General features: G+C 44.7%; 1 protein-coding gene across 3 annotated transcripts in view; it reads left to right on the top strand.

The window, feature by feature from the left end:
* Nucleotides 1–23,807, top strand: part of RNF217 (ring finger protein 217) — a 79,361-nt gene that overhangs the window by 13,306 nt on the left and 42,248 nt on the right. For all 3 annotated transcript variants that reach the window (XM_074990629.1, XM_074990627.1, XM_074990628.1), the window contains exon 2: nt 12,772–13,005. In XM_074990629.1, coding sequence (XP_074846730.1) covers nt 12,772–13,005 — 234 coding nt within the window. The remainder of the gene's footprint in view (nt 1–12,771; nt 13,006–23,807) is intronic.

The raw sequence follows: 23,807 nt of genomic DNA, 5'->3' as shown, positions 1-23,807 counted from the left end.
AGGCAGAATTAACTTCCTCCATGGCACTTACCATTCTAGTATATGAGTACTTTACAAACATGAATAAACTTATTTTCACAATACTGTTCTGAGGTGGCAGTTTTCCAGGTCTGCAATGGGGGGAAATGAGGAAGCGAGGTCAAATTTTGAATGCTGGATTTGAAATGCGCTGGGGCCAGGTATGGTTCTTCAGAACATTTAGCATTCATATGACATGTGGTGCTCAAAGCACAGCTCCTGGTTACTTCAGCAGCAGCTGAATATGCTCAAATTCAGCACCTGTTAAATGAAAAACATTCAGTTAGTGACCACCTGTGAAAAATTTGGTTTAAATGAGTTGACTCTCATCACAAGGGTTCTATTTCTGCTTTTGCCTCAGAGTTCTTAGTCCTCCAGGGCAGCCCTCGGGTGCTATGACTGTGAGACTTTATTTTTTTTTCTCTTCTTGCAGTTTCCTACCTTGTTTATTGCACACCTTCCCAGTTGTGTGGTAAATGAGGCAGATCATACACATGAAAGCCTCTCTAATTACGTAGCCCTAATGGCTCGCAAGTGCAGGTCCATCCTGAGCACTGAATGTAATGGGGGCGGGGGGGGGTGTCAAATAATTAGAGACTACATTATGCATAAATATGAGGAAGATAAATTAAATGTGCACAAATAACCGTAATACTGGTATTCCCTAACTTCTGAGTGCTTGACTTTGTAATTATAGCCTTTTAATGAGAGGGGTTTGTGTGTAATAGTTACGTAATTTCTTAAAGTAGTCTCTCTTTCTTTGGTTGTCACAAACATCCAGATGGCCATTTTCTGTGGCTGTCTGAATATTCCAGCTGTGTAGAGCAATCACCAGAGGGTTTAGCTGTGTTATAGCAGCTACTTTGCTACATCCTCTCCAGTGTAGGTGATACCAGCTCCACTGCTCCTTTCCCCTGCGTTCATATGTATGTCAGACTAACCCTTAGCTTCTGGAATGGAACCGTTAGCTTCTGGCTTGAAGAACCAGCTTTAAGGAGATTGCCGTAACTTACACTGCTGGCTGGTCCAAGGAAGAAGAGAGTGTGAAGACTGCTTAAAGTTCAGTTGTGCCAGACCAGAGAATCTGGCCTAGCATTTCTAGAATATTATCTGTTTTTACTCTTAAAGTAAGTGAATGCAGAGTATAATGATGGGAAACCCTTATATAGGCTAGAGGCCTAGAAAAATTGTTTCCTTTAATTCAAGTGGCATGCAACTTTTGAAAGGATTTTTCCCCCCCATACATTAGAGCATTACCTAAGACTTCATCCAAAATTTCAAAGTACGTAGAAACTATGGTAATCTGTCCTGAATTTTAAGGAGTGCATGTAACAAAAATCAGTAAGGGTGATTTTTTTTGGTTACCTGTTTTTTGTTTAAAGCCTCAATTAGGATGGATGTATTAAACTCAAGACTATTTAAATTGTTTTAAATCAATTTACCAGAAAAGCTAAGACTGACTGTGCCCTTAGAGCGCACTTAATTTTGTAGTAAGTCTCACTGCATGTCCTGACACTTCTGTTCTTTGAGAAAATAGGTACAGAATGGGGTTCCTTTGGAAGAAATGAGTTATGCTGAGATGAAATAGGGAATAGATTTATGGCATCACCATTACGGTTTGTGGTCATCGTGTTCCAAAGTAAGGGGCTTGTATTATGTAATATATGTAACTGGCACCTTTAGATTTCTTAGTGCAGTTTTCGATATGGTATACTTGGGTGATGGATTCTAAACCTAGTTAACTAATTAAACAAGCCAAAAGGAGTAGCTAAGCTAAACTTTTTTTTTTTTTCCTAGCAGCATCCACCACAGGAAAATAGCTTGGGAATTTACTTGTCCAATCATACTTGCAATGAAAGGCATAGAGGGAGTCTTGAAGGATGAGGCATTGTAAAGTGAGTTATTCAAGTTACTAACTGGCTGATCCACTAAGCCACATCCACATCTTAATCAACCTTGTTTTCTCCCAGTAAGCTGTTTTCCTCTCGGTATTTCATCCTTGCAAGGAGGAGATACAAGATCTAGTTCCACTGCTGTCATTTGATGCATTTTCCTTTTTTACTCAGAGAAATAATTTCTTCAAAATATTCCAGATAGAGGGTCTCTAACATCCAGAAGTTGACAGTTTTTCTGTGGCAAAAATATGGGGAACTGAAGGAAGTTGTGTGTGTGCTGGCTAATGTCTTCCATTTTCTTTTTTTTTTCTTTTTTCCTAGCCTCTCCAAAGTTCCTTTCTGTGCTGTCTCCTTTTCTATGCATTTTCTCTGTCTTGAGGACAGTGTCTTAATTAACTCCTCTGCTGTGCTCGGCCAAGATCCACCACCACATAATCGCAATAAAAAACAGTCCTATCTAATTTGTGTTTTTCTTTGTGCATGTTACTTTTTACTCTGCCAAGAAGCAGAAATTGGAAGCCCAGAAGTTTCAAGAAACAAGAGCTAGTAGGTAGGCTGGGCAATGTAGAACCGTTAATTCATTTTTTGAGTCTTTAAGTGTACATGTAGAATGTGATGAGATTTAATTGTAACTGCTTTTAATTGAGAAATTTTGTATTTTGTTTTTTTAAAAAAAATCTGATTTAAAGATTTTAAAACTTTTAATCCTCTTGTTTTAATACACCCTGACCCCATCTTGCAAATGAAAAGTCAGTGTTCATGTGTGTAAACGCGAGCATTGGTTTAATTGTTTGCTTGCAAAATCAGGACTTCAGTAAGCAAAACAAGCAAGGTGTGACTCAAAGTGACCTGAAATGGTAGGGTGACTTTTGTATCCTAATTTTTTTAAAATTGTTGTGCATTTTCCTTAAGTGTCCCATAGTTCAATGTGCAAAACTTGTATAAGGACTACACATGTGAAAGCCAGGGAGTTCCAATTGACTTTACAGTAGAACTGTTTAGTTCCCCAGTCAGAGTAGAATTATACAGCGCATACTTTCTCTTCTGCTGTCTGTGGTAATATTTAGCACACTTGCATGTTTACTACACTCCTATAAAATGGATTTCAGTGAAAATGGGAAGTATACTCCAGAGATTTTATTAATAAAAGCAGATTTATAATTAGGTACACCATGCACCAGAGTAGAACAGAGGATCGCTTTGGTTTTAATAAAATATGTTCCATTACATATAAATGATTCCATAAAATGCTCTTAAGTTTTCCCTTGGTCCTGCTTAATGTTATTTTGCAGGGATCGCCTTGCGGGTTTAAAAAGTAATTTTGTGGCTAATATTCATCATTTAGTAATTGAGTGTCCCAGAAGTAGACAGTATGGCCATGTCTGTACGGAGCTACTCTCCTGGCAGCTCCATGCTAATGAGCAGTCTTGCAATTGGAAATGGCTGCTCATTAGCATATTTTCATGGCTAATTAGCATAGCCGTGCAAGATTTCATGCTCAGCAGAGGGTGGTGCCAGCCGTAAATATACCATATGGATGTGTGTCTGCCAACTAAACCCCCTTTTGTTTCCAGTCCCTTATCCCTGAATTACTGGCAATGTGGGGGGGCAGTTTAGCCAGCAGAGGCACGTCAACACATCACGTCAACACCCTCTGCTGAGAACGAAATCTTATGCAGCTATGCTAATGAGCAGTCATTTGCAATTATGAGACTGCTCATTAGCATGAAGCTGCTGAGAGAGCACCTCTGAATAGATGTGGCCTATATGTAACTTATTTTCAGGGTCCTATATTATCGTCTCTTTAATGGAATTGGCCACAGAATGTCACCCTAGCAGCCGTATTTGGCAGCCTCGTTTAAGCCTTTTTTATTTTTTAACATTGATTTTTAGCTCCTTATGGTTGTGAAGATAACTACCTAAATGTGAAACAATGTAGTGTGTGCTTTACTGTGCAGACAGACTGAAAAGAAAGCTCTAAGAGTAGTATGACTTACTTCTGTTCACCCTAAGGCCTGGTCTACCCTTGGGATCAAAGTCCATCCCAGATACACAGCTCTAGCCATGCCATTAGTGTAGCTAGAATCAATTTATTGGGATCGCCTTTGTGCCCTGGTGTAGATCAAGGCTGTTTTGGCTTGTGCTGACATCCCTTACTTCATCCAGCAGTGTAGAGTACCTGGGTCAATGGCCGACCCCAGAGAGATTGATTTTACTGTATCTTCACTTACGTGGCAAAATTGAACTCTGGTGGATCAATTGCGGTGCATCAAACTTGTAGTAAGTACGGACGTATCCTAAGACATTAATCTGAAATTCCCTCGTACAATTCTAAATGTCTCACGGAATGTATTTCACTGCCCACAGAACTGGCAGACTGTCCAGCTAATGGTTTTCATACATCACTTGTTAGCTGCAATGGTGGGGAAAAAATAAAGGAGGTGAGGGCACAACAGGGTGTTTGGCTGTTGAGCAGGATCGAATGAGCAGGGAAAGCAGTAAAAACCTTGCCTGCTTCCCATGGTTTTCCTTCACCTCCCCTGGAAACAAGATTGGGAGATTGTGATCTCTGCTCCAAGAACTGGAAATCTTAAATACCCTGGAGGTGTGTTTATATATAATTTAAATAAATAAAAAGAAAAAGCCATATTTTTCCCTTTACAAATTGCCAAAAGCCCCAGCTTGACAGAAACCTGCTGTTATCCACCATAATGGCTTTCACAGTAGGCTCGTGTGAGTGAGTGAGAGAGAGAGATGAAAATCTGGAGGAAGTGTTTATGGAAAAAATACATGATGTTTGTGTTTACCTAATGACTTTGTTTTTATTTTCAAATTATAGTTTTGAATGTAGTTGAATCTACTGATGAAATTTCATTGTCACTCAGCATTTAGAACTTCAGTAAACCCTTGAGTTACATGGGCTGTGTTGGTGTAGCCCCTGCATAACTCCAATTTTCTCACAAGTCAGTGGAGAGGGAATCAGGCTGCCTCCTGTTTCCTGGGTCCCCTCGGCTTGCAGGAGCCAGGAAACAGACCAACCCACCAGTGCTGGTCAGTTTCCTGGCTCCCAGAGTGGCAGGGAGCTGGGAACCAGGGGGCAGCCTAGTTCCTGTCTCCCTGCCGCTTGTGGGACCCAGGAAACTGACCAGCTCATGGCTGTTCAGTTTTTCAGTTCTGCCAGCGCAGGGCAGCTGGGAACCAGGCTGCTTGGTTCCCAGCTCCCTGCCGCTTGTGGGACTAGGAAACTGAACAACGAGCAGCTAGGCAAGCTAAAGGCCTTCCCCTGCTTTTCTCCAGTGGTGTGGCTGTCAGGCTGACAGCCATGTGGCTGGGAGAAGTCGGGGGAAGGGGCCACAGAGCAGCTTTGAGTTGTGCTTATCTCGCATTAAAGCGAGTTACGTGCACCTTCAAGCTGCATATTTCGAGGGTTGACCGTATATCACGCTATTAAGATTTTGCTGCAGATTTTAATGTGTGCCAGAGAGTATTCAGGCCCCTTCTCATAATTGCATCCTGTGGAGCTCTAAAGGAATCTTGATTTCTTTTACTTTCATAACATTCCCGCTAACATTTTTTTTCACCTCCTAGTTTCCAGATTCTCACCTCATAACTACATCTTCCCACCTGAAAACAAAGCGTTTCCTTTGGAATTTAGTGAAGCTTAACATTTGAACTCTTTGTCTTTGCGTTTTGAGACTGGATTGAGATGTAATTGCCTTTTTTCCTGTTTGGATTGGTACTGATTTGAAATGTCTACTGTTGAACAAAACGGCCTCCTCAAAAATACCCTCACTGTGATTAGATATGGTGGCCAAACTGGTGCATTGTGAGACCTGACGACAGGTTTGGTATGGGCATCTTGACCTTCATGTTGGGTCTAAGTATATTATCCATCTCACCACTTAAAATACGATACTCAGCCACTGATCTTTGAGTTGGCCGGATTTAGAAAACTGTTTCTCATGGGTGAGTTGATGGTGGCCGCTACAAAAACATTATGGAGAAAAAATCTGGTCACAGATGGAGACAATTGCATTTCCTCTCTTTTGCAACTTCTAGGTATTGCTTATCCTAGCTAAAGAACAGGAAAATACTTTTTCAAATAGTAAATTAGATAGTGTGACAAGGGGCAGTGTTCACAAACATTCTTACAGTGATGTAATTGCATCCTTGTATTGAATCATTCTTGCACCACTGCCCCGTCAGTAAATGAGAATTATTAAGTTGTAAATCCTCATTCTACCTCCTTGTTTTGGAGGTGTTATTTTTTTCTCTGTATTGAACTTGAATTGACTCAGTGAAGTGTTTGCACTTAGCTCTGTCAAATATTCCTCAAAAGGAAGTCTGGCTACTCATAATGAAAAGAGAGTCCTTAGCGTATTTCAAAGAATATACTTGATCACCAGAACAAGTGCCATGACTTGATTAAAGGAAACAATAACACAGCAAATTAAAAAAAGTAGTATTCCTCAGAAAATCAACATGGAAGTACTTTGCAAATGTCAGAGACCAAACCTCTGAATTTCTAAACATGGAAGATTAAATGTTTAGCGCTTCTTCTGAAACATGTGGAGCTGCTCCGTAGTGTAATATGGTATATGAATTAATGAGTGGTAGTATACTACAGTAAAAGCCCTATTTACGTGATTTCAACTGGCCCTTTACCTGGATTAACGTGAGTCGAAATCATGAGTGACACTGAACTGGGAACCAGGTTGCAGCCTGACTCCTGGCTCCCCTCCTCATGCGGGAGCCAGGAAACTGATCAGTGCTACTTCGCTGGTCAGTTTCCTGACTCCAAGGAGTGTCAGGGAGCCAGGAACCAGGCTTCCCTTTTAATGCTGCCTACAATACAAATATGCAGAAAAGTTAGGCTGTGGAATGTGGCATCACTGAGTCCAATGTATGGCTTGTTTTCCAGGCCACCATTTTAAGTGGTAGCACTAGGATGCTTCTGTATTTAACAGCAAATGCTGCTTCTGGTTCATTATACAAAGCTGTTTGTCAAACTATTTAAGTCACCCACCTTCTACTTAACACTTGAAATGAATGGGTACCCAATGGTAGCATCGCTTGTGTGTTGAATCACATGTTAAAAATAATCTCCCCACAAACTGGGGAGCTACGTTTGTTAGGAGTCACATTTAAAAAAAAATCATCGGTGTCCTAGCCAGAATCCTCAACTGGCTGAGGAGGCAAAGGATGCTGGGCAGGGACAGTATTTGGCCCCTCCTACTGCAAGATTTAGGATGGAGTTTCTTGTATCCTTTCTCTTTTGGCAGTGCATGGGCATCTGCAGGGTGGAGAGGTAGGGAGAGCCCTGCGTGGGTAGCCCTCTGTTATCTGTGGATATCCACATCTGTGGATATCTGCAGATATACAGGGTACTAGGAGTAGCAGTTTATACTCATCCCTGAAATGGATAAGGTCTAAATTTAGTAACCTAGAGGTGGAAAGTCCTGAATTCTGTTCTCCTCCTCCTCTTGAGCTATTCACTCAACGTTTTCCATCCTGAGTAACATGGATCTGGAGAGCACAGGATGTATGGAAACTATTACTGAGCCTGTAATCTATGACTGATTTGCTTACACAATCACTTAACTACCACTGTCAACAACTCATTAATTAAAAGTCTTTGGTATAGCTGGAGAATGAGAAGCATGGTGTGGAAATAATTTATACAGTTAAATTTAGTGCAGTATTTGCTGTATCACGTCTATAATAATTCTGGCAACTACCTTCAGTGAACTGAGCTTTAAAATGCTGATGAGCTAGCATTACCTGTAGGTCGTAATGCATGGTAATGATTACTCTCTGGTTTAAATATTTTATCATTGTGGTAAAGAACACTGCACTTCACTGACTAAAAGAAGACTGTTCAGATCTTCATTATAAAGCTGAAATGCTTCTGTTAAGTAATAAAGGCGTGCAGGAGGGAATATGATTTAGGACTGATAACAGGGACAGAACTTTTCACTTCACTCAGATCCCGTTGATAGCATGCTTTTACTGCCTTGCACAACTATAGAATCTTAGAATCATAGGAATGGAAGGAATCTGAGGGGTCATCTCGTCAAGCCCCCTGCTTCAAGCAGGATCAACCCCAAGTAAGTCATCTCAGTCAGGACCTTGTCAAGCTGGGACTTAAAAACCTCTAGGGATGGAGAATCCACTACCTGTCTAGGCAACACGTTCCAGTTCTTCACCACCCTCTGGGTGAAGTAGTTTTTCCTAATATCCCACCTATATCTCTCCCTCTGCAACTTCAGACCATCGCTCCTTGTTCTGTTATCTGTCACCACTGAGAACAATTTCTCTCCATCCTCTTTAGAGCCCCTCTTCAGGAAGTTGAAGGCTGCTATTAAATCACCCCTCAGTCTTCTCTTCTATAAACTAAATAAGCCCAAATCCCTCAGCCTCTCCTCATAGGTCATGTGCTCCAGCCCCCTAATCGTTTTTTGTTGCCCTCAGCTGAACCTGCTCCAGCACATCCACGTCCTTTTTATACTGGGGTGCCCAAAACTGGACACACTATTCTAGATGTGGCCTCCCCAGTGCTGAATAGTGGGGAATAACCACTTCTCTAGATCTGCTCGAAATGCTCCTCCTAATGTGCCATTAGCCTTCTTGGCTACAAGGGAACACTGTTGAATTATATCTAGCCTTTCGTCTACCATAACCCTTAGGTCCCTATCGCCTTTACTGCTGCTTAGCCCATCAGTCCCCAGCCTATAACAATGCTTGGGATTCTTCTGTCCCAAGTGCAGGACTCTACACTTCTCCTTATTGAACCACATCAGATTTCTTTTGGCCCAGTCCTCCAATTTATCCAGGTCACCCTTGATCCTGTCTCTACTGTCCAATGTATCTGCTTCTCCCCCTAGCTTAGTGTCATCTGCAAACTTGCTGAGGGTGCAAACCAGTCCCTCATTCAGGTCATTAATAAAGATGTTGAACAACACTGGCCTCAGAATGAGCCTTGCAGCAATCTGCTTGAAAATGACCGCCATCCAGATATTGAGCTATTGACCACTACCCCTTGGGCCTGACCATTAAGCCAGCTTTCTATTCATCTTATAGTCCATGGATCCAATCCATACTTCCCTAACTTATGAGCCAGAATGTTGCGGGAGACCATATCAAAAGCTTTGCTGAAGTCAAGGTATATCACGTCCACTCAGTCAGTATGAATGCTGCCTTTGGAAATTAAGTAGCATAAGAAGAATTGAACTGGTTGCAGTGACCTGTAAATGATGAGATGCTTCCCATATTTAAACAGGGACCTGATTCTGGCTAACCTCCAAGAAGCCTTTATTGATTCAATAACCAGTCAGAGAGTTCTAAGTGGAGTGTGAAGAACAGATAGGCTGTGGTCATAGTTTGGACTTGGATTTGACAGCCTCTGGAAGAGAGTCACTTTGAGTTTTGACATGACTTGCCTGCAAATTTGTATGTTTTATAAAGCAGGGGTGGGCAGCCTGCGGCCTGTGTGCTAGGTGTGGCCTGTAAGGCTCAGGGCTCTCCCGCCTCCCCCACCACAGCAGGGTTTAGCTGTCACTGCCACTCCAGCCACATGGTGGGAGGGGGTCCAGGAGCACCAAAGTTCATATTAAATCTCATTTGTATTGCAGGTGTATATTTACCACTTTCTTTCTTTCTTGCTTCCCACTCCTTGCTCTATGCTCTGTCCTTGTAAGCAGACTATATTAAAATGTAAAATAATCCTGTTCTCCAAGTGCCTCAACAGTATTTTTGTGTGATTTATGCCTTTTTATTTTTATCAACAAAAACACATCTGAGGACAATGAATAGTGCACGCTTACATACTTGCAAGGCTGCATGCGATGTCTGGAGTCAGTAAGGTACTTGACTTAGGTTATTTCACCTCCAGGAACATATCGTGGGCCGAGAATTCCTTCCAAAGGCATAGTCTGAAATGGGGAGGGGAAATGAGACTTTGATCACAGAAATGCAACAGCATAACTCCAACCTGCTGTCTGTTTACACACAGACTTGCACTGCAGTAATTAAACATGTTCTAGCTGGTATCTTCTGGTTTTTTTAATGTCAGTGAAAGTCTTATGTAGAAATAAGCATCCTGTTCCACGTACGCTGAAGTTTTTCATTTGGAAGGAAAAATGGAAAACAGTCTAAAATAAGATTTCTGTTGAACTAAACCTTAAATTAGATCTGACTTAACAATTGCATTATATGTACCCAAAACTCTGCCGGGAACAAAATATCCATGTTTTCTTGGGACAGATTTTTCTCTTGAGAGGAAGGAGTATGACGACTCTGGTAAGAACGCTGTCGGATATTGTTGGTAGGGAAAGCAATATGGTGGAGAAGTAAGTAGGAAAGGACCTTAATGTATTTGTTATGGAAAAGAAAACCTAAAGGAAAATGAAACATAATACAGGAATAATTTATAAAGAAATGGGAGAGGAGTAAGAACACGTGAGTGATGGGGGAGAGAATTGTATCAGAGGCTAAATTTTATTCAAATCAGTATTTCATTACAATTTGCACATACACAATTTAAATAAATGTACAGTCTTTCATAGTACCACAGTCCACTGTCTTTCTTCTGTGGCTTACCACCTGTTACTTGTATATTGTTAACATGGCACTTGGTGTGGTGGGATCCTGATCCTGAATGAGACCTTGAAGGGCTACCAAATATTTAGTTACATAAAAAAATTCACGGTTGTGAACTCTCTGCTATGATGTGATTTTGGTTGGTTCAGTCAGTGTAGTGATTTTGAGCCTTCAGATTGACTGGCTGTTCCACTTGCCTGCCTCTTGGTGCAGAATAACCACTCAGAGCTGCTGCAGACAGTGCTGTGTCTCTTTCCCCTTCCCCATTGCAACCCAAAGCCACCCTCATAGGAGAAGATGGTGGAGCTGGGCTTGTTCCTTCCCCATCCTTGAGCAATGGGAACAGAATGGTTCCTCTGTCGTGCGCTGCCCTCCAACATCTGGATGGGGTGGGAAGAGTAAAGACCCTTTGAAGTGTTCTATAGTCCGGAAGCCCTGACAGTAGGGGATGAGGAACCCCAGGAGGAGTAGAGGTGAAGCTATGTGAATGAGTGGTGACTGAAGATAGCTAGGTAGACTAAGCTGGTGAGAGGTGGACCAGAGTCATTTCTCTCACGCCTACCCATGATGGATGGGGTAGTTTAAAAACAGTCAAAACATAAATCAAAGAATCCACAATAGTCTTTAAAGAAATGAAAACATCATGTTTTTGTGGGTCTGACTAATGACTTTTGATCACCTGAAGTTGTCCACAATGGGAAATACGTAATGGAAAGTAACGGCAATTTTTCATTCTTTTAGTCTTGGATCATCCTTTTTATAGTAAGCAAAAGATTCACAGTTTGAGAGGGGTTTTGCTCATGAGGAACCCCATGGCGGAGGGAGAGTAAGGAATTTGCAGGTAACATATTTTGTAGCTGCATGTTCAAAAGTAATAGAAGTTCTGCAGGCCAGTGTTCTCCCTTCACTTGTATTTATAAAATACCACCATACTTTGTTCTCAGTAACACCCTAAATGGCTTACACAGGTGCATCAGAGGACAGAATTTGGCCTTGCGATAGGTATTGAATTATTCCCTTAAAGTAATTGTGCTTGTTTTTCCTTATCTGTCTGTAGTCCTAATAGTAGCAAAAGGCATTAAAGAATTATTTTAGTTATGTTAGCAGATGAGTCTCAGAACACACAACTGACTTTCTAAGGGAGTTCCATTTTGTATAATCATGTGCTCGCCTTAAATCATCCAGGCTGTCATTTTGAAACAAATGTCTGAATGAGTGGAAAGTTAGGCCATTTTGTGCTTAATGTTAGGTCCCCTTCTTTGCAAATTGTGGCTTTGACCTCTTTGCTTTTTTCCTCTGTAGAATGGGGAATTTTGAGATTTGATTGTGTGGTTCTAAAGTATTGCAATGATTGAATAATATCCTAGAAATTCCTGTAGATAAAATTTGTATCTATATACGGCACGGTTGTGGCATTGGTGAGTGGCCTCGCTTCCCTGGGGCTCTGGGCGGGGAGCACCAGTGGCTGCCACCAATTCCCTGGACTCCAGGTCTGGTCTCCGTTTCCCCCCACTGCTGCCCAGAGCTGCCTGTCTTATTCACGAAATTCAACATTTGTGAGGGTTCAACACCGAACCATCACAAGTGTTACAACCCTACTGTACATAGTTCTAGAGCAGAGTAGGTTGCATAGGGTTGAAGCAGTAGTATATGAACAGTATATAAACCTACATTAGTAGTGGCTTCAAAACTTTACCCTTTTTCATTTAAAAGTATGGCCTTTCCCTTCTTTATAGCTTTACCTTTTGTAATGATAGTAGTCTTTCAGTATGGGTGAAATTCTCCCAATGTGGAGCTGTAGGCAGAAGACTCTATATATTTCATGAGTAGTTGTGTGTGATGTAATTGGTATGTATAGATTTTACCTACTGTAAGTAGTCTCTTTTTAAAACAAGTATTTGTTTTTAAAGAACATAGGAGTGGCATTGTGGGTCATACCAATGGTACATCTGGCCCAGCATCTTGTCTTCTGATGGTAGTGCCAGATGCTCCAGAGAGAGTAAATAGAACGGGGCACTTAACACATTTTGAATATGTTTTCCACAGTGTGTTCAAAATAAACTAAAATGATTTTAAAATGGCATGTTTTGTTAGTGTATGGCTAGCAGATAGTCAGAACAAATTCCTTTTCTTGTGCAATTCATTAGATGTGTTGCAAGTCCTTGGCTTTTTACATAGTTGACATGGAGTATTAGCTCTACCAGGCAAGATTTTGGTCACAGAGCTGTAATTTTTGTTTACCCTTTCTGTTTACCTGCAGGTGCAGCTGGGACAGGCAGATATAAAATGTCCAATTACAGAGTGCAGTGAACACCTGGATGAAACAACTGTCCTCTACAACCTGCCACACGATGACATCATCAAGTATAAATACTTCCTGGAGCTCAGCCGTATTGACTCCAGCACCAAGCCATGCCCTCAATGCAAACATTTTACCACTTTCAGGAGGAGAGGTCACATTCCAACCCCTACGAAACTGGAGAACAAATACAAAGTGAGCATGCTCACCAAACCTATGGATTAGCTGGCACAGCTGTGAGCAGCAAAAGTAGGACAGCATGTGGTGGGCATTAAATGGGCTTTCCTCCATTACTGGAGCCTAATGTAAGCTGTGATTTAGAACATAAATCTATAGTATACCTCTGAATAACTACTCGAGTCCTATAACAGTTCAGTCTCTATATGAACTTTTTTTTTCATTTATTTCTTGTGTTATTAAGAAAAAATGTTAAGGTGCAAGTATAAAGCCCTGAATGTTAGGGAAGCACTTTTTCCTGGGGGCTGCTAACCTGCTCTAAGATCAGTTCCTCATCTGTTCAACTTTTTATTTTCTAAAGGAATTTTAGAGCAATCTATCAGTTGCTTAGAATTCTCTATTACCCTATTGAGGGAGAGGTGATATGAGAGTACAAGAAAGTTAGTGGTGAAAAAAGATGAATCATATTATCTGTCCTTCTGTCAGGCCAGAATATGATACTCTGAGAGGAGATTTACTGGATATCATGATGATGATGGTACATATGCTAATAGCATTAAAAAAATCACTATCCGCTATGCCTACAGTCTGACTGGAACTTACATGCATGATGCAGAAATGACCAGTAATAGGTAACTACTCTGCGGTCACATTAGTCACTTGTATTAGTTTTTCTCAAAGTTGCTTAACATTTTGTGAGCGCAAGTATACTTGTTTGATAAGTATTTAGGTTTTAAACATGTGCTTATGACAGTGGGAAGTGTGTATTTTGGAGGAGAAAATATCAATATCTATGGATTAGTGTTAACTAATAGACTACAGGCTAGTAGTCTATAAAGCTATCCTTGCCTCTCCCATCCTTGCATACTTTATTTAAAATCTAGTTGCTTCATATACTTTTTTTTTTTTTTATCATTTTGAGGAAGCAACATGCAGGGTGGCAGATACATTATACAGTTTTCAGAATTATTTTACTCTTTTCTGCTTTCTTCACTCTCCCTTTTTGATGACCTTTTTAATGTAAAATACTAAAGGTGTCAAAACTTGATTATATATTAGAATCATACCTTTATTTTATTGGTGTATTTTTAGTGCCATTTATATGTTGCTTTTAAACCCTGAGTAAACCACAAAGATGTGTGGAATGTTCTGCTATTAGAGTCAGTACTGTCTGTGCTAGAAAGTCCTCAATGGCAGCAAATGGCAATTATTTCAAAGGGTGACATGCTTCTGGGCATGACAATCAAGATGTCATCCTTCTTCATTTTGTGTATTTTATTGGTTAATTTAGGAAATATTTGTAAATAAATGGAAGAAAACTACCAGCTGATGCCTAAGAGTAGTGCATCTTTCCTGTAACAGTCACTGTTTTTGTTTCTTGCTTTAATGACAGTAATGTAATTTCTTGTCAGTGGAATGTGCTGGTGTCTCCTTGGGTTTAAGGTCACTCAGGGTTGTCTACACTGTGCCAGGAGTGACCCTTGCAGGCTGCTTGGACAAACTCATGGTCATGGAACACTAGTTCTAGCAATAAACACATTAGTATGGATATTGCTGCTTGGGCTGGGCTCTCAGGACTTTCTGGCCATGTGGGCTTTACAGCATGAGCTGCTATGTTTATGTTGCTGTTTAGTGTGATAGCTCAAGTTCTATTAGTATATGTCTCTCCACCTGGTTTGGGAGGCTTTCTGTATATACATGATATTAAGGGAAGCTGAATTCAGAATAACAGCAGCCTGTGCTGTGACCAAGCTGTGCTTACCAGTTTAGGTGTGGTGTAAAGGCATCTTGCATCTTTATACCTGTTTCTCAAAATCCTCAGGTGCTCTGGCCATTTCAGAGCATAAATTAGAGCAGACATACAACAGTTGCAGTTAATACTCTTGCCATCCTCTAGGGCACAAATCAGCTGCTGAATCTGACTGGTGTAGAGGGACATGCTGGTCATAGTGTTTACAATTCTGGTCTCTCCTAAACAGGGAGAATTGCTGAGTGACCTATTAAATCTAGGCCAGGGTTGCTAGAGCAGACTGGGGAGTGAGGCTTGAGATAGATATCTATATCTATATCTATATCTATATCTATATATCTATATATATAATCTCTATGAGTGAGGCTTGAGATAGATAGATAAAACCTCTAGGCCTTTCCCCTCAAGGAGCATAGGATTAAATATTACTTTGTGAAACAAAGCTTCACACTAACATTAGTTTATTATGTTAAAGTTAAGCTTAGAGGACAGACCACTACATTTACTGTGGAACCTTAAAGATGCAAAAATCAGAGTTCTTCTTCGAGTGTCCCCGTGGGTGCTCCACATTAGGTGTCGGGCTCGCCCGGCGCCACAGATCGGATCTTCCAAGCAGTTTGTGCCGGACCGCGCATGCGCCGGTGCGCGCCGCTCCCTTGCGCGCTCCTGGCCACGTGCGTGATCCGGTCGCCGCCAGTTCCTCTTAACCGCCGTCGGCTGCAGACGGAATCCGACTAGGCTACGGCCAAGTTAGCGTATTCAATGGTTTTAACTGTTTTTCTTTAAAGTTTTCAAGTTCTTAGGCTACTGTTAAGTTAACCAGTTGTTATTTTCAAAAAAAAAAAGAAACAACAAGTGGGACGGCATTCAGTCCAGTCCTAGTAACAAGCGGAGCACCGGAGGCCAGGAGCCTAGGGCCATTACCCCTCCTGCCGCGGCAGGCTATTGGAGAGGGGGAAAACAGCACAGAGAAGGTGCTAAGTACACCATTAACAACTGAAAGACTCACCAACAATGTCCTATTCAGGATTCAAGGAATGTGAGTCTTGCCGAGAGGCAATGCCAGCGTCTGATGAGCACAGTCACTGCATAAGGTGCCTGGGGGAGTCCCATGTCACGCAGAAATGCTCCTTCTGTGCAGAATTAACAGCCAGAGCAAGGAAGGACAGGGAGATGTGGCTTAAAATGCTGCTCTTCGACAAGGCCCTCCAGCCAGATGTGCCGGAGTGGCCGCAGCAGGTGGGACCCTCTGGGGCCCATAAAAGGAAAGCCGCCTCCCTCACCCCATCAGCGCAAAAACGGAGGAAAGTCTCCCCAGCCCGATCCCTGCCGGCAGCAACAGCGAGCGGGACGGGAGGAGCGCACAGCCCCCAGCCGCAGCAACAGCTGATCGGCAGCGGCACGGAGAGCCACGTGGAGGCGGCTCAGCCTCCGATAATCAAACAGCCGCCCCACACCGCAGGCAGGGCGGCGGCTAAACAAGCGCCGGTACCTGCGGCACCGCAAGCAGCGGCACCGACCCCGGGGAACCGGCAGTGCAGAGCGCTCAGGCATGCAGCCTGCAGGTACCGGAGGACACCGCCCGTGCGGCACCGCCCATAAGCATGCTGAGTACGGCGCGGATGGGGCCAAGATCCCCTAAATGTCAGGGGGCGGAGCTACCCCCTCAAGGGAGCGGGAAGGCTGCACACAAAACAAGGCACCACAGCCCCTCTCCAGACAGGGCTGCAGAGTGCTTTCTCTCAGCCCTCCGCTCATGCTGCAGACTCCAACTAGAAGGCAGGGGTCCCCCCTAGCCTACCCGGAGCCCCCGTCTCCATTTTTACAACCAGCCTCGTGCTGGCTGGGACCACCTTCACCCTTCTTGGGGTTTGAGCCGCTGGAATACTATCCAAAATCGCTCTCTCCAGTGTCCCAGGTCTCTCGATGATCTCGCTCCCCCAGACGCAGAGGGTATGCACCAAGGGAGTGGTCTAGGTCACCTTCCCAAGAACAGTGCCTTTTCTGCCATGGTCGCCCCTATCACGCGGGGCATAGACACCACCGGCAATCTACCAGGGAAAGATCCCCACAGACGATCTCGTATCCCCGAGGGCAATCGCGAACGGGGACAGAGACTCAAGTATCTCAGGGGGGACTGGTTATGGAACCCCGAGATTTTCCCTCGCAGGCCTCTAGTGAGAGGGTGTACCATCACCGACAGGAACCGGAAGGGTCCAGAGAGGCGTACCCCAGTGGTTCCTTGCTCTCCTCCCCGGACGAGGCTACGGCCCCAGGGGACGTCCATCCTCCGGACGATCTCAAACAGTTCCAAGAGCTGTTTAAGAGGGTGGCCTTCACGCAAGGCATCCAGACAGCAGAGGTGCAAGAGAAACACCATAAGCTCCTCAAAAATCTGAGACCTCCGGCCTCCTCCAAAATAGCAATACCGCTTGATGAAGCAATCTTGGAGTCCGCCACTATGATATGGCAGACCCCTGCGACTATTCTGCCTGTCCACAAGAGAGCGGATAAGAAATACTTCGTTCCGGCGAAGGGCATGGAGTTTCTGTTCAGCCACCCACAACCAAATTCCTTGGTGGTGGAGTCGTCGCAGCAAAGATCAAAGACATCTCAATTCAAGACAGGGGGATCAGACAAAGATGCCAAGAAGCTAGAGCTGTTCGGCAGAAAGGTCTACTCCTCCTCCACTCTACTGTTGCGAATGGCAAATTATGCAGCGCATTTAGCGAACCATAATTTCGACAACTACACTAGGTTAACCTCCCTCATGGACTCGCTTCCAGAGGACAAGAAACCGGTGCTCAAGGCCATCGTGCAAGAAGGCTACGCGGCCTCGAGGACGGGAGTTCAGATCGCCCTGGATGTTGCGGACACAGCAGCATGTTCCACAGCTACGGCAGTGGTGATGCGAAGGGAGTCCTGGCTCCAGACTTCGGGTATACCGAGGGACCTGCAGGCAAAGATAGTCGATCTTCCCTTCGACTCGCAGAAGCTGTTTGCTGAATCAACTGACTCGGTCCTTCATTCCAGTAAAGATTCAAGAGCCACACTCAGGACCCTGGGGATTTACACTCCTCCATACAGAAAGAAAAAGTACTACCCTCAACAAAGACGGTACCAGTACCAGCAACAGCATCCCCAGTACCACAGGGGTTACGAGCAAGGGCGACATCAACAGCACCAGCAGTACAGAACTCCCAGGCGACGTTCCCAACAGAGCCGTGCGTCCTCGGGCCAGGGCCAAAGGCCACAAGTTTGACACACAGATCCAGGGCTGCGCCATCACTACCATCGCACAAGGTCATCCGAAGCGGCTATTCCACCATCGCCTCCGACCATTCTACGACCAGTGGCAAAGGATCACCACAGACAAATGGGTGCTGGAGATCATAGCCACGGGGTACGCCATCCCCTTCCAGTCACTCCCACCGCCACGACCTCCACCCAGGCCCCACCTCCAGGAGGCCTCCCATGTAGCGAGGCTCAAGCAGGAGGTAGACCATCTCATGCTCATAGGGGCAGTGGAAAGAGTGCCGGAGCAACTGCAAGGAAAAGGGTTCTACTCGAGGTACTTCCTCACGGAGAAAAAGACAGGAGGCTGGAGGCCCATCTTAGATCTTCGAGGCCTCAACCGGTACCTGCACAAGCAACGCTTTCGGATGATCACAGTTGCCTCCATCCTTACGGCACTGGACGATGGAGATTGGTTTGCAGCCCTCGACTTACAAGATGCGTATTTTCACATAACTATCCATCCGGCTCACCGGCGATTCCTCCAGTTCATGGTAAGCAAAGAACATTTTCAATACAAGGTCCTACCGTTTGGCCTCTCCTCGGCCCCCAGAGTCTTCACCAAGACCTTAGCAGTGGTGTCAGCCTACCTGCACAGACGGGGTATTTATATTCCCGTATCTGGATGACTGCCTACTCAAAGGGGCCTCGAAGGAGGAGGTACTACGCATGATACGCGTCACAGCAGGCACGTTCTCTTCGCTCGGCCTGGTTATCAATCTGGCAAAATCAAAGATAGACCCCACACAGGACATAGAGTTCATAGGGGCACGCATAAATTCTATTACAGCGAGAGTGTATCTACCAGAGACTCGCTTTCGGGCCATCGGCTCCCTCGTGCAGGTCATCACCTTCAGCCCTACGGTGCCGGTCCTGACGTGCTTACAGCTGCTGGGCCACATGGCAGCAGCGACGTTCGTAGTACAGAACGCAAGGTTACACATGCGCAGCATGCAGCACTGGCTGGCGAGCGTATACAAACCGGCAGCACACACCGTTCACAGGGTGGTGTCGCCCACAGCAGAGTTGCGCAAATCCCTAAGAACTTGCTAACAGGGTTACCCTTCCACCAACCACAAATATTGGTTTTTCTTACTACAGATGCCTCCCTCATAGGGTGGGGAGCACACATGGGCGAAGAGGTGACTCAAGGGCTGTGGTCCTCCACGGAGCAGTCACTGCAGATAAATATACTGGAGCTCAGAGCAGTGTTCAACGCCTGCAGACACTTTCGAGACCATATACAAGGCAAAGTCATCGGGATCAGTACAGAGAATACCAGAAAGGAGGAGCTCGGTCCCGTGCCTTATGTGTGGAAGCGGTCCGGTTATGGAACTGGTGCATCGCCCACAATATAATCTTGAAAGCCTTGTACTTAACAGGTGCTCACAATGTGAAGGCAGACCAGCTGAGCAGGCATTTTGCACTCACGCACGAGTGGCAGATCCGTTCTGATCTGCTACGACCAATTTTCCACGCATGGGGTTTTCCCCAGATAGACCTGTTTGCCACTCAACACAACAAGAAGTGCCCACGATTCTGCTCCAGGGCAGGACTGGGATGGGGGTCCCTGGGGGACGCGTTCGCGATCTTGTGGAGGGGACCCCTGCTTTACGCTTTTCCTCCCACAGTGCTGATCCACAAAGTCTTGCAGAAAGCCAAGAGGGAAGGAGCCCGAATGATCCTGATAGTCCCAATGTGGGATCGACAGCAATGGTTCCCCCTACTCCTGCGCATGTCGGACCGTCCACCGATTCCTCTTCCGGTGGCGCCGGATCTGCTCACACAAGCCCAGGGGTCCATAGTGCATCCGCACCCCCAAGGCCTGCGACTACAAGCGTGGTTAATCCATGGCTCAGCTCCCTAGAGAACACATGTATGGAGGAAGTGCAGCAAGTCCTAGAAAGTAGCAGGAGGACTTCCTCCAGGAAGACCTACAAGCAGAAATGGACTCGCTTCACGGCTTGGTGTTCTACCAAACAGCTGGCCCCCCTTTCGGTGCCTATACCTGTAATATTAGAGTATTTACTGGACCTCAAGAGAGGAGGACTCTCACTATCCTCGTTAAAGGTCCACCTTGCCGCCATTTCGGCGTTCAGACACGAGGAGGTAGGGCACACGGTGTTCGCCCATCCCATGGTTACCAGGTTCCTCAAAGGGTTGGTAAACCTATACCCCCCTCGGAAACCGCTTCTACCTTCGTGGAACTTGGACCTGGTGCTTAACGCGCTAACGGGACCACTGTTCGAGCCCTTGGCCACGGTTTCCCTCTGCCTCCTTACGATAAAGACGACCTTTCTTCTCGCAATTACGTCAGCTTGTAGGGTGAGCGAGCTTGCGGCAGTTATGGCAACGCCACCCTGCACTGTTTTTTCCAAGGAGGCAGTAACCATACGGCTGCATCCAGCCTTTGTTCCCAAGGTTTCTTCTGAGTTTCACATTAACGAACCTATTGTTTTACCCTCGTTTTATCCAAAGCCTCATAACTCTAACAAAGAGGCGCGCCTACACCTCCTGGACGTGAGGAGGGCACTAGCCTTCTATGTAGACAGGACCAAGTCCTTCCGGAAAACGGATAGACTCCTAGTCTCTCTCGCTCCCAAATCGAAAGGAGAAGGTCTCTCTTCGCAGAGAATCTCGAAGCACATCGTATCCTGCATAAAAATGTGCTACAAACTCAAAAAGACTCCTTTATTGGCCACTCCCAGGGCTCATTCCACTAGGGCGGTGGCGGCATCAACAGCCTTTTTCAAGGGCGTTGCGCTAAAAGACATTTGCAGAGCGGCGACCTGGTCATCCTATGACACCTTCGCCAAACATTACGCCCTTCACAGGGTATTCCAAGAGGATACCCGTCTCTCAACAGCGGTCCTCTCGGGGACAAGCTGCACATAATCCGATTACCCACCTCCTATCTTGGGTTACTGCTGGGTAGTCACCTATTGTGGAGCATCCACGGGGACACTCGAAGAAGAAAGACAGGTTACTCACCGTAGTAACGGTGGTTCTTCGAGATGTGTCCCCGTGGGTGCTCCACTACCCGCCCATCCTCCCCGCTTCGGATCTCTGTTAGTGTTTTGCAGGAGCATCTGAGGCGGTTGGTCAAGGAACTGGCGGGGACCGGATCGCGCACGTGGCCAGGAGCACGCAAGGGAGCGGCGCGCACCGGCACATGCGCGGTCCGGCAGAAACTGCTTGGAAGATCCGATCTGCGGCTCCGGGCGAGCCCGACACCTAATGTGGAGCACCCACGGGGACACATCTCGAAGAACCACCGTTACTACGGTGAGTAACCTTTCTTTCTGGAGTTATCAGTCCAATGGACAGCCTCTGGAACTGGACATTATCGGTCAGCAGGGAGGATGGCACACATGAATGGCAAAGACTTTACTGCCTTGGGGCTTTAGTCCTGGGGCTCAGGACTTCAGTTTGAAGAGGTGGAGGGTGCGAGGGAGGAAAGGGTTACAGGGCCTTTGGGCTTATGTGGTGAGAGGGGGTTTCAGGCTTCTGACCTTCAGAACCACTGGGCTCAAGGCTTTAGAGGCAGGAGGAGTATGAGGTTCAGGGCTCAGTTCTCAGCTTCAGGTCTCAGTGCTCGCCACCAGCTTTTAGTTATGAGGGGAGTTAGAGTTTCAGCCTAGAGCTTCCACTGTAGCTAAATCCATGAGCCTCAGTGCTCATAACTTCTCACTTCTTCTTTTTCATAGGCTTGATCTAAGATTTATTTGGTAAATTCAGACTTGCCAAATTGTGTTCCCTCTGAGAGAGAGTAATGATAAAGCCTTTCTGCTTATCCTTGTGGAACTGAGCTCATTTGAAGCTACCCTACATTTGTGTAATTTGGCAAAAAGCAGTAATCTTTCTGTGGCAGAGTCCTCTGAATGGAAATACTTGAAAATGGCAGCCCTTGGATAGTGCTCACATGAGCTCTTCAGGTCACCTGCTTTTGTTTCTACTTGTTGAACTTGAAAGAAACAGCTAGTTGCATATTTGGTTAACTCTGCCTATTGCCATAGCTGCTCTGCATGCAAGAACGTGATCACAGCTAATCAGATCTTCTGGAATTTTTGTCTCTACCAGTAATAAAATGTGAGATATATAGAGCTCTCCATTCACTGCCGCTGTACCCACAAAGATTATCCTCCCCACTGCTGTTACTGTGCTGAATGACTCTTTTCCCTGTTTCTCACTCCATCTGTGAATTACACCAAAGGAAAGTCTTCCTATTTATCGTTGAATCAGTAACAGGAAATATACTGCCTTCAGAAGAACTAGCTTACATATATGAGGTTTACAGAACATGAGCATTGCACTAAAATCCAGAAATATTGTATCAATAGTGCATTATTATAGTTGATCAGGACAGGGAGGATTTTTGTCTCTTAGGCTGTGTCTAGAGTGTGGGGAAATGTTAGCAAAAGATTGACAAATTGCTGGAAGTTCTATCAGGAGAGGCTTTTCCAGCATTTGGCCTGCCCACACGGGGCCAAATGTAAGAATCTCTCCCCACCGCCATCAAGACATCCCTTCTTCCTCATGGAATGAGGTGCACAGGGATGTTGACCAAATGTTCCTGACCAGCAGATCTTTTCTGAGAGATCTGCAGTTTGGATAGTGCTCTGTTGACAAAACTTCTATCGACAGAAGTTTTGTCTGCAGAAGCCTGCAGTCTAGACTTAGCCTTTTAGAAACTAAGAATACACTTCTACCAGATACAAAAAATATCATGCTCACATATACTGAATAATTAATGCTGTTTGAAAACAATTATTACAAATCATTTACATACCTTCTAAAACCTACATTCAGACTAATATTGTTTGCTTTGCTAGCTGCAGTTGAGTCTTCTACCGATTTAAAGCATAAAGTTCAGTACAGGTTGAACCTCTCTTGTGCACAACTCTCTTGTTGGGCAACATCCATAGTCCATCATTTTAGTGAGCTGGACAACCACTTATCATAGTTATGGTGAAGTTTCCATGGTCCCATAAAGCGTGTTTACAGCCACCAGTCCTGCTTTGAGAGGAAATCAATCAAAATCAGGTCCCCATTCTCATAAGCACTCTATGAATGTAGAGTTAGAGGACAGTCCCTGTCCTAAATTTTAGATTTTAATTCATCAGCATTTAAGCCCGCACCACAAAATGAGTTTGTTACCAATTCAGTCAGTCACTAGGCTGGGAGTAGAAAGTTCATTAGCAAGTAGTACATTTTGAAGTCTTATTCAACTGCAGAAGTAAATCTCTTTAGTAAAGTTTACAGGTAAGCTGTGAAATCCTTTTCTCATTGATTTCTTACAGCATTTATGAAACCACCTGTCCTGTCTCTATTATGTTACTCCTTTGAACATATAATTGTTCACATGCAAGGAAGGGTAGTTTGGAAGGGGAAGGAGGATTCCCATACTGGGCAGAAGCAGGAGACAGGGCAAAGGCATAAAAGAATGTGTGTATGGGAGCAAAGAAACTACAACTACTACCTCTTCCGCTGCCTTCTCCACTCCTAAAACTTGGTGCATATGGCGATGGTTGTCAATGACCTGTGCTCCAAAATGTAGCAGCAGGAAAGGCAGTAGTAGTAATATCTTCCATATGCACATTCTTTTATGCTCTTGTCCTGTTCTGCTTTTGCCCACTATTGGAATCATCTTTCCCCTTCCTACCTACGTTTCCTCATCCATACTGCCTGGGTGCACTTCTCCCGTCTATTGTCTTTGTACATCATCTGTGGGGATTTCTTGCTTTCTTTTTCCTTTTTCAGGCAAGCGTGTACACAT

This window comes from Carettochelys insculpta, chromosome 3, assembly GCF_033958435.1.
Source record: "Carettochelys insculpta isolate YL-2023 chromosome 3, ASM3395843v1, whole genome shotgun sequence".
Taxonomy (NCBI): Eukaryota; Metazoa; Chordata; order Testudines; family Carettochelyidae; genus Carettochelys; species Carettochelys insculpta.
This window is presented reverse-complemented; position numbering and strand designations above follow the sequence as displayed.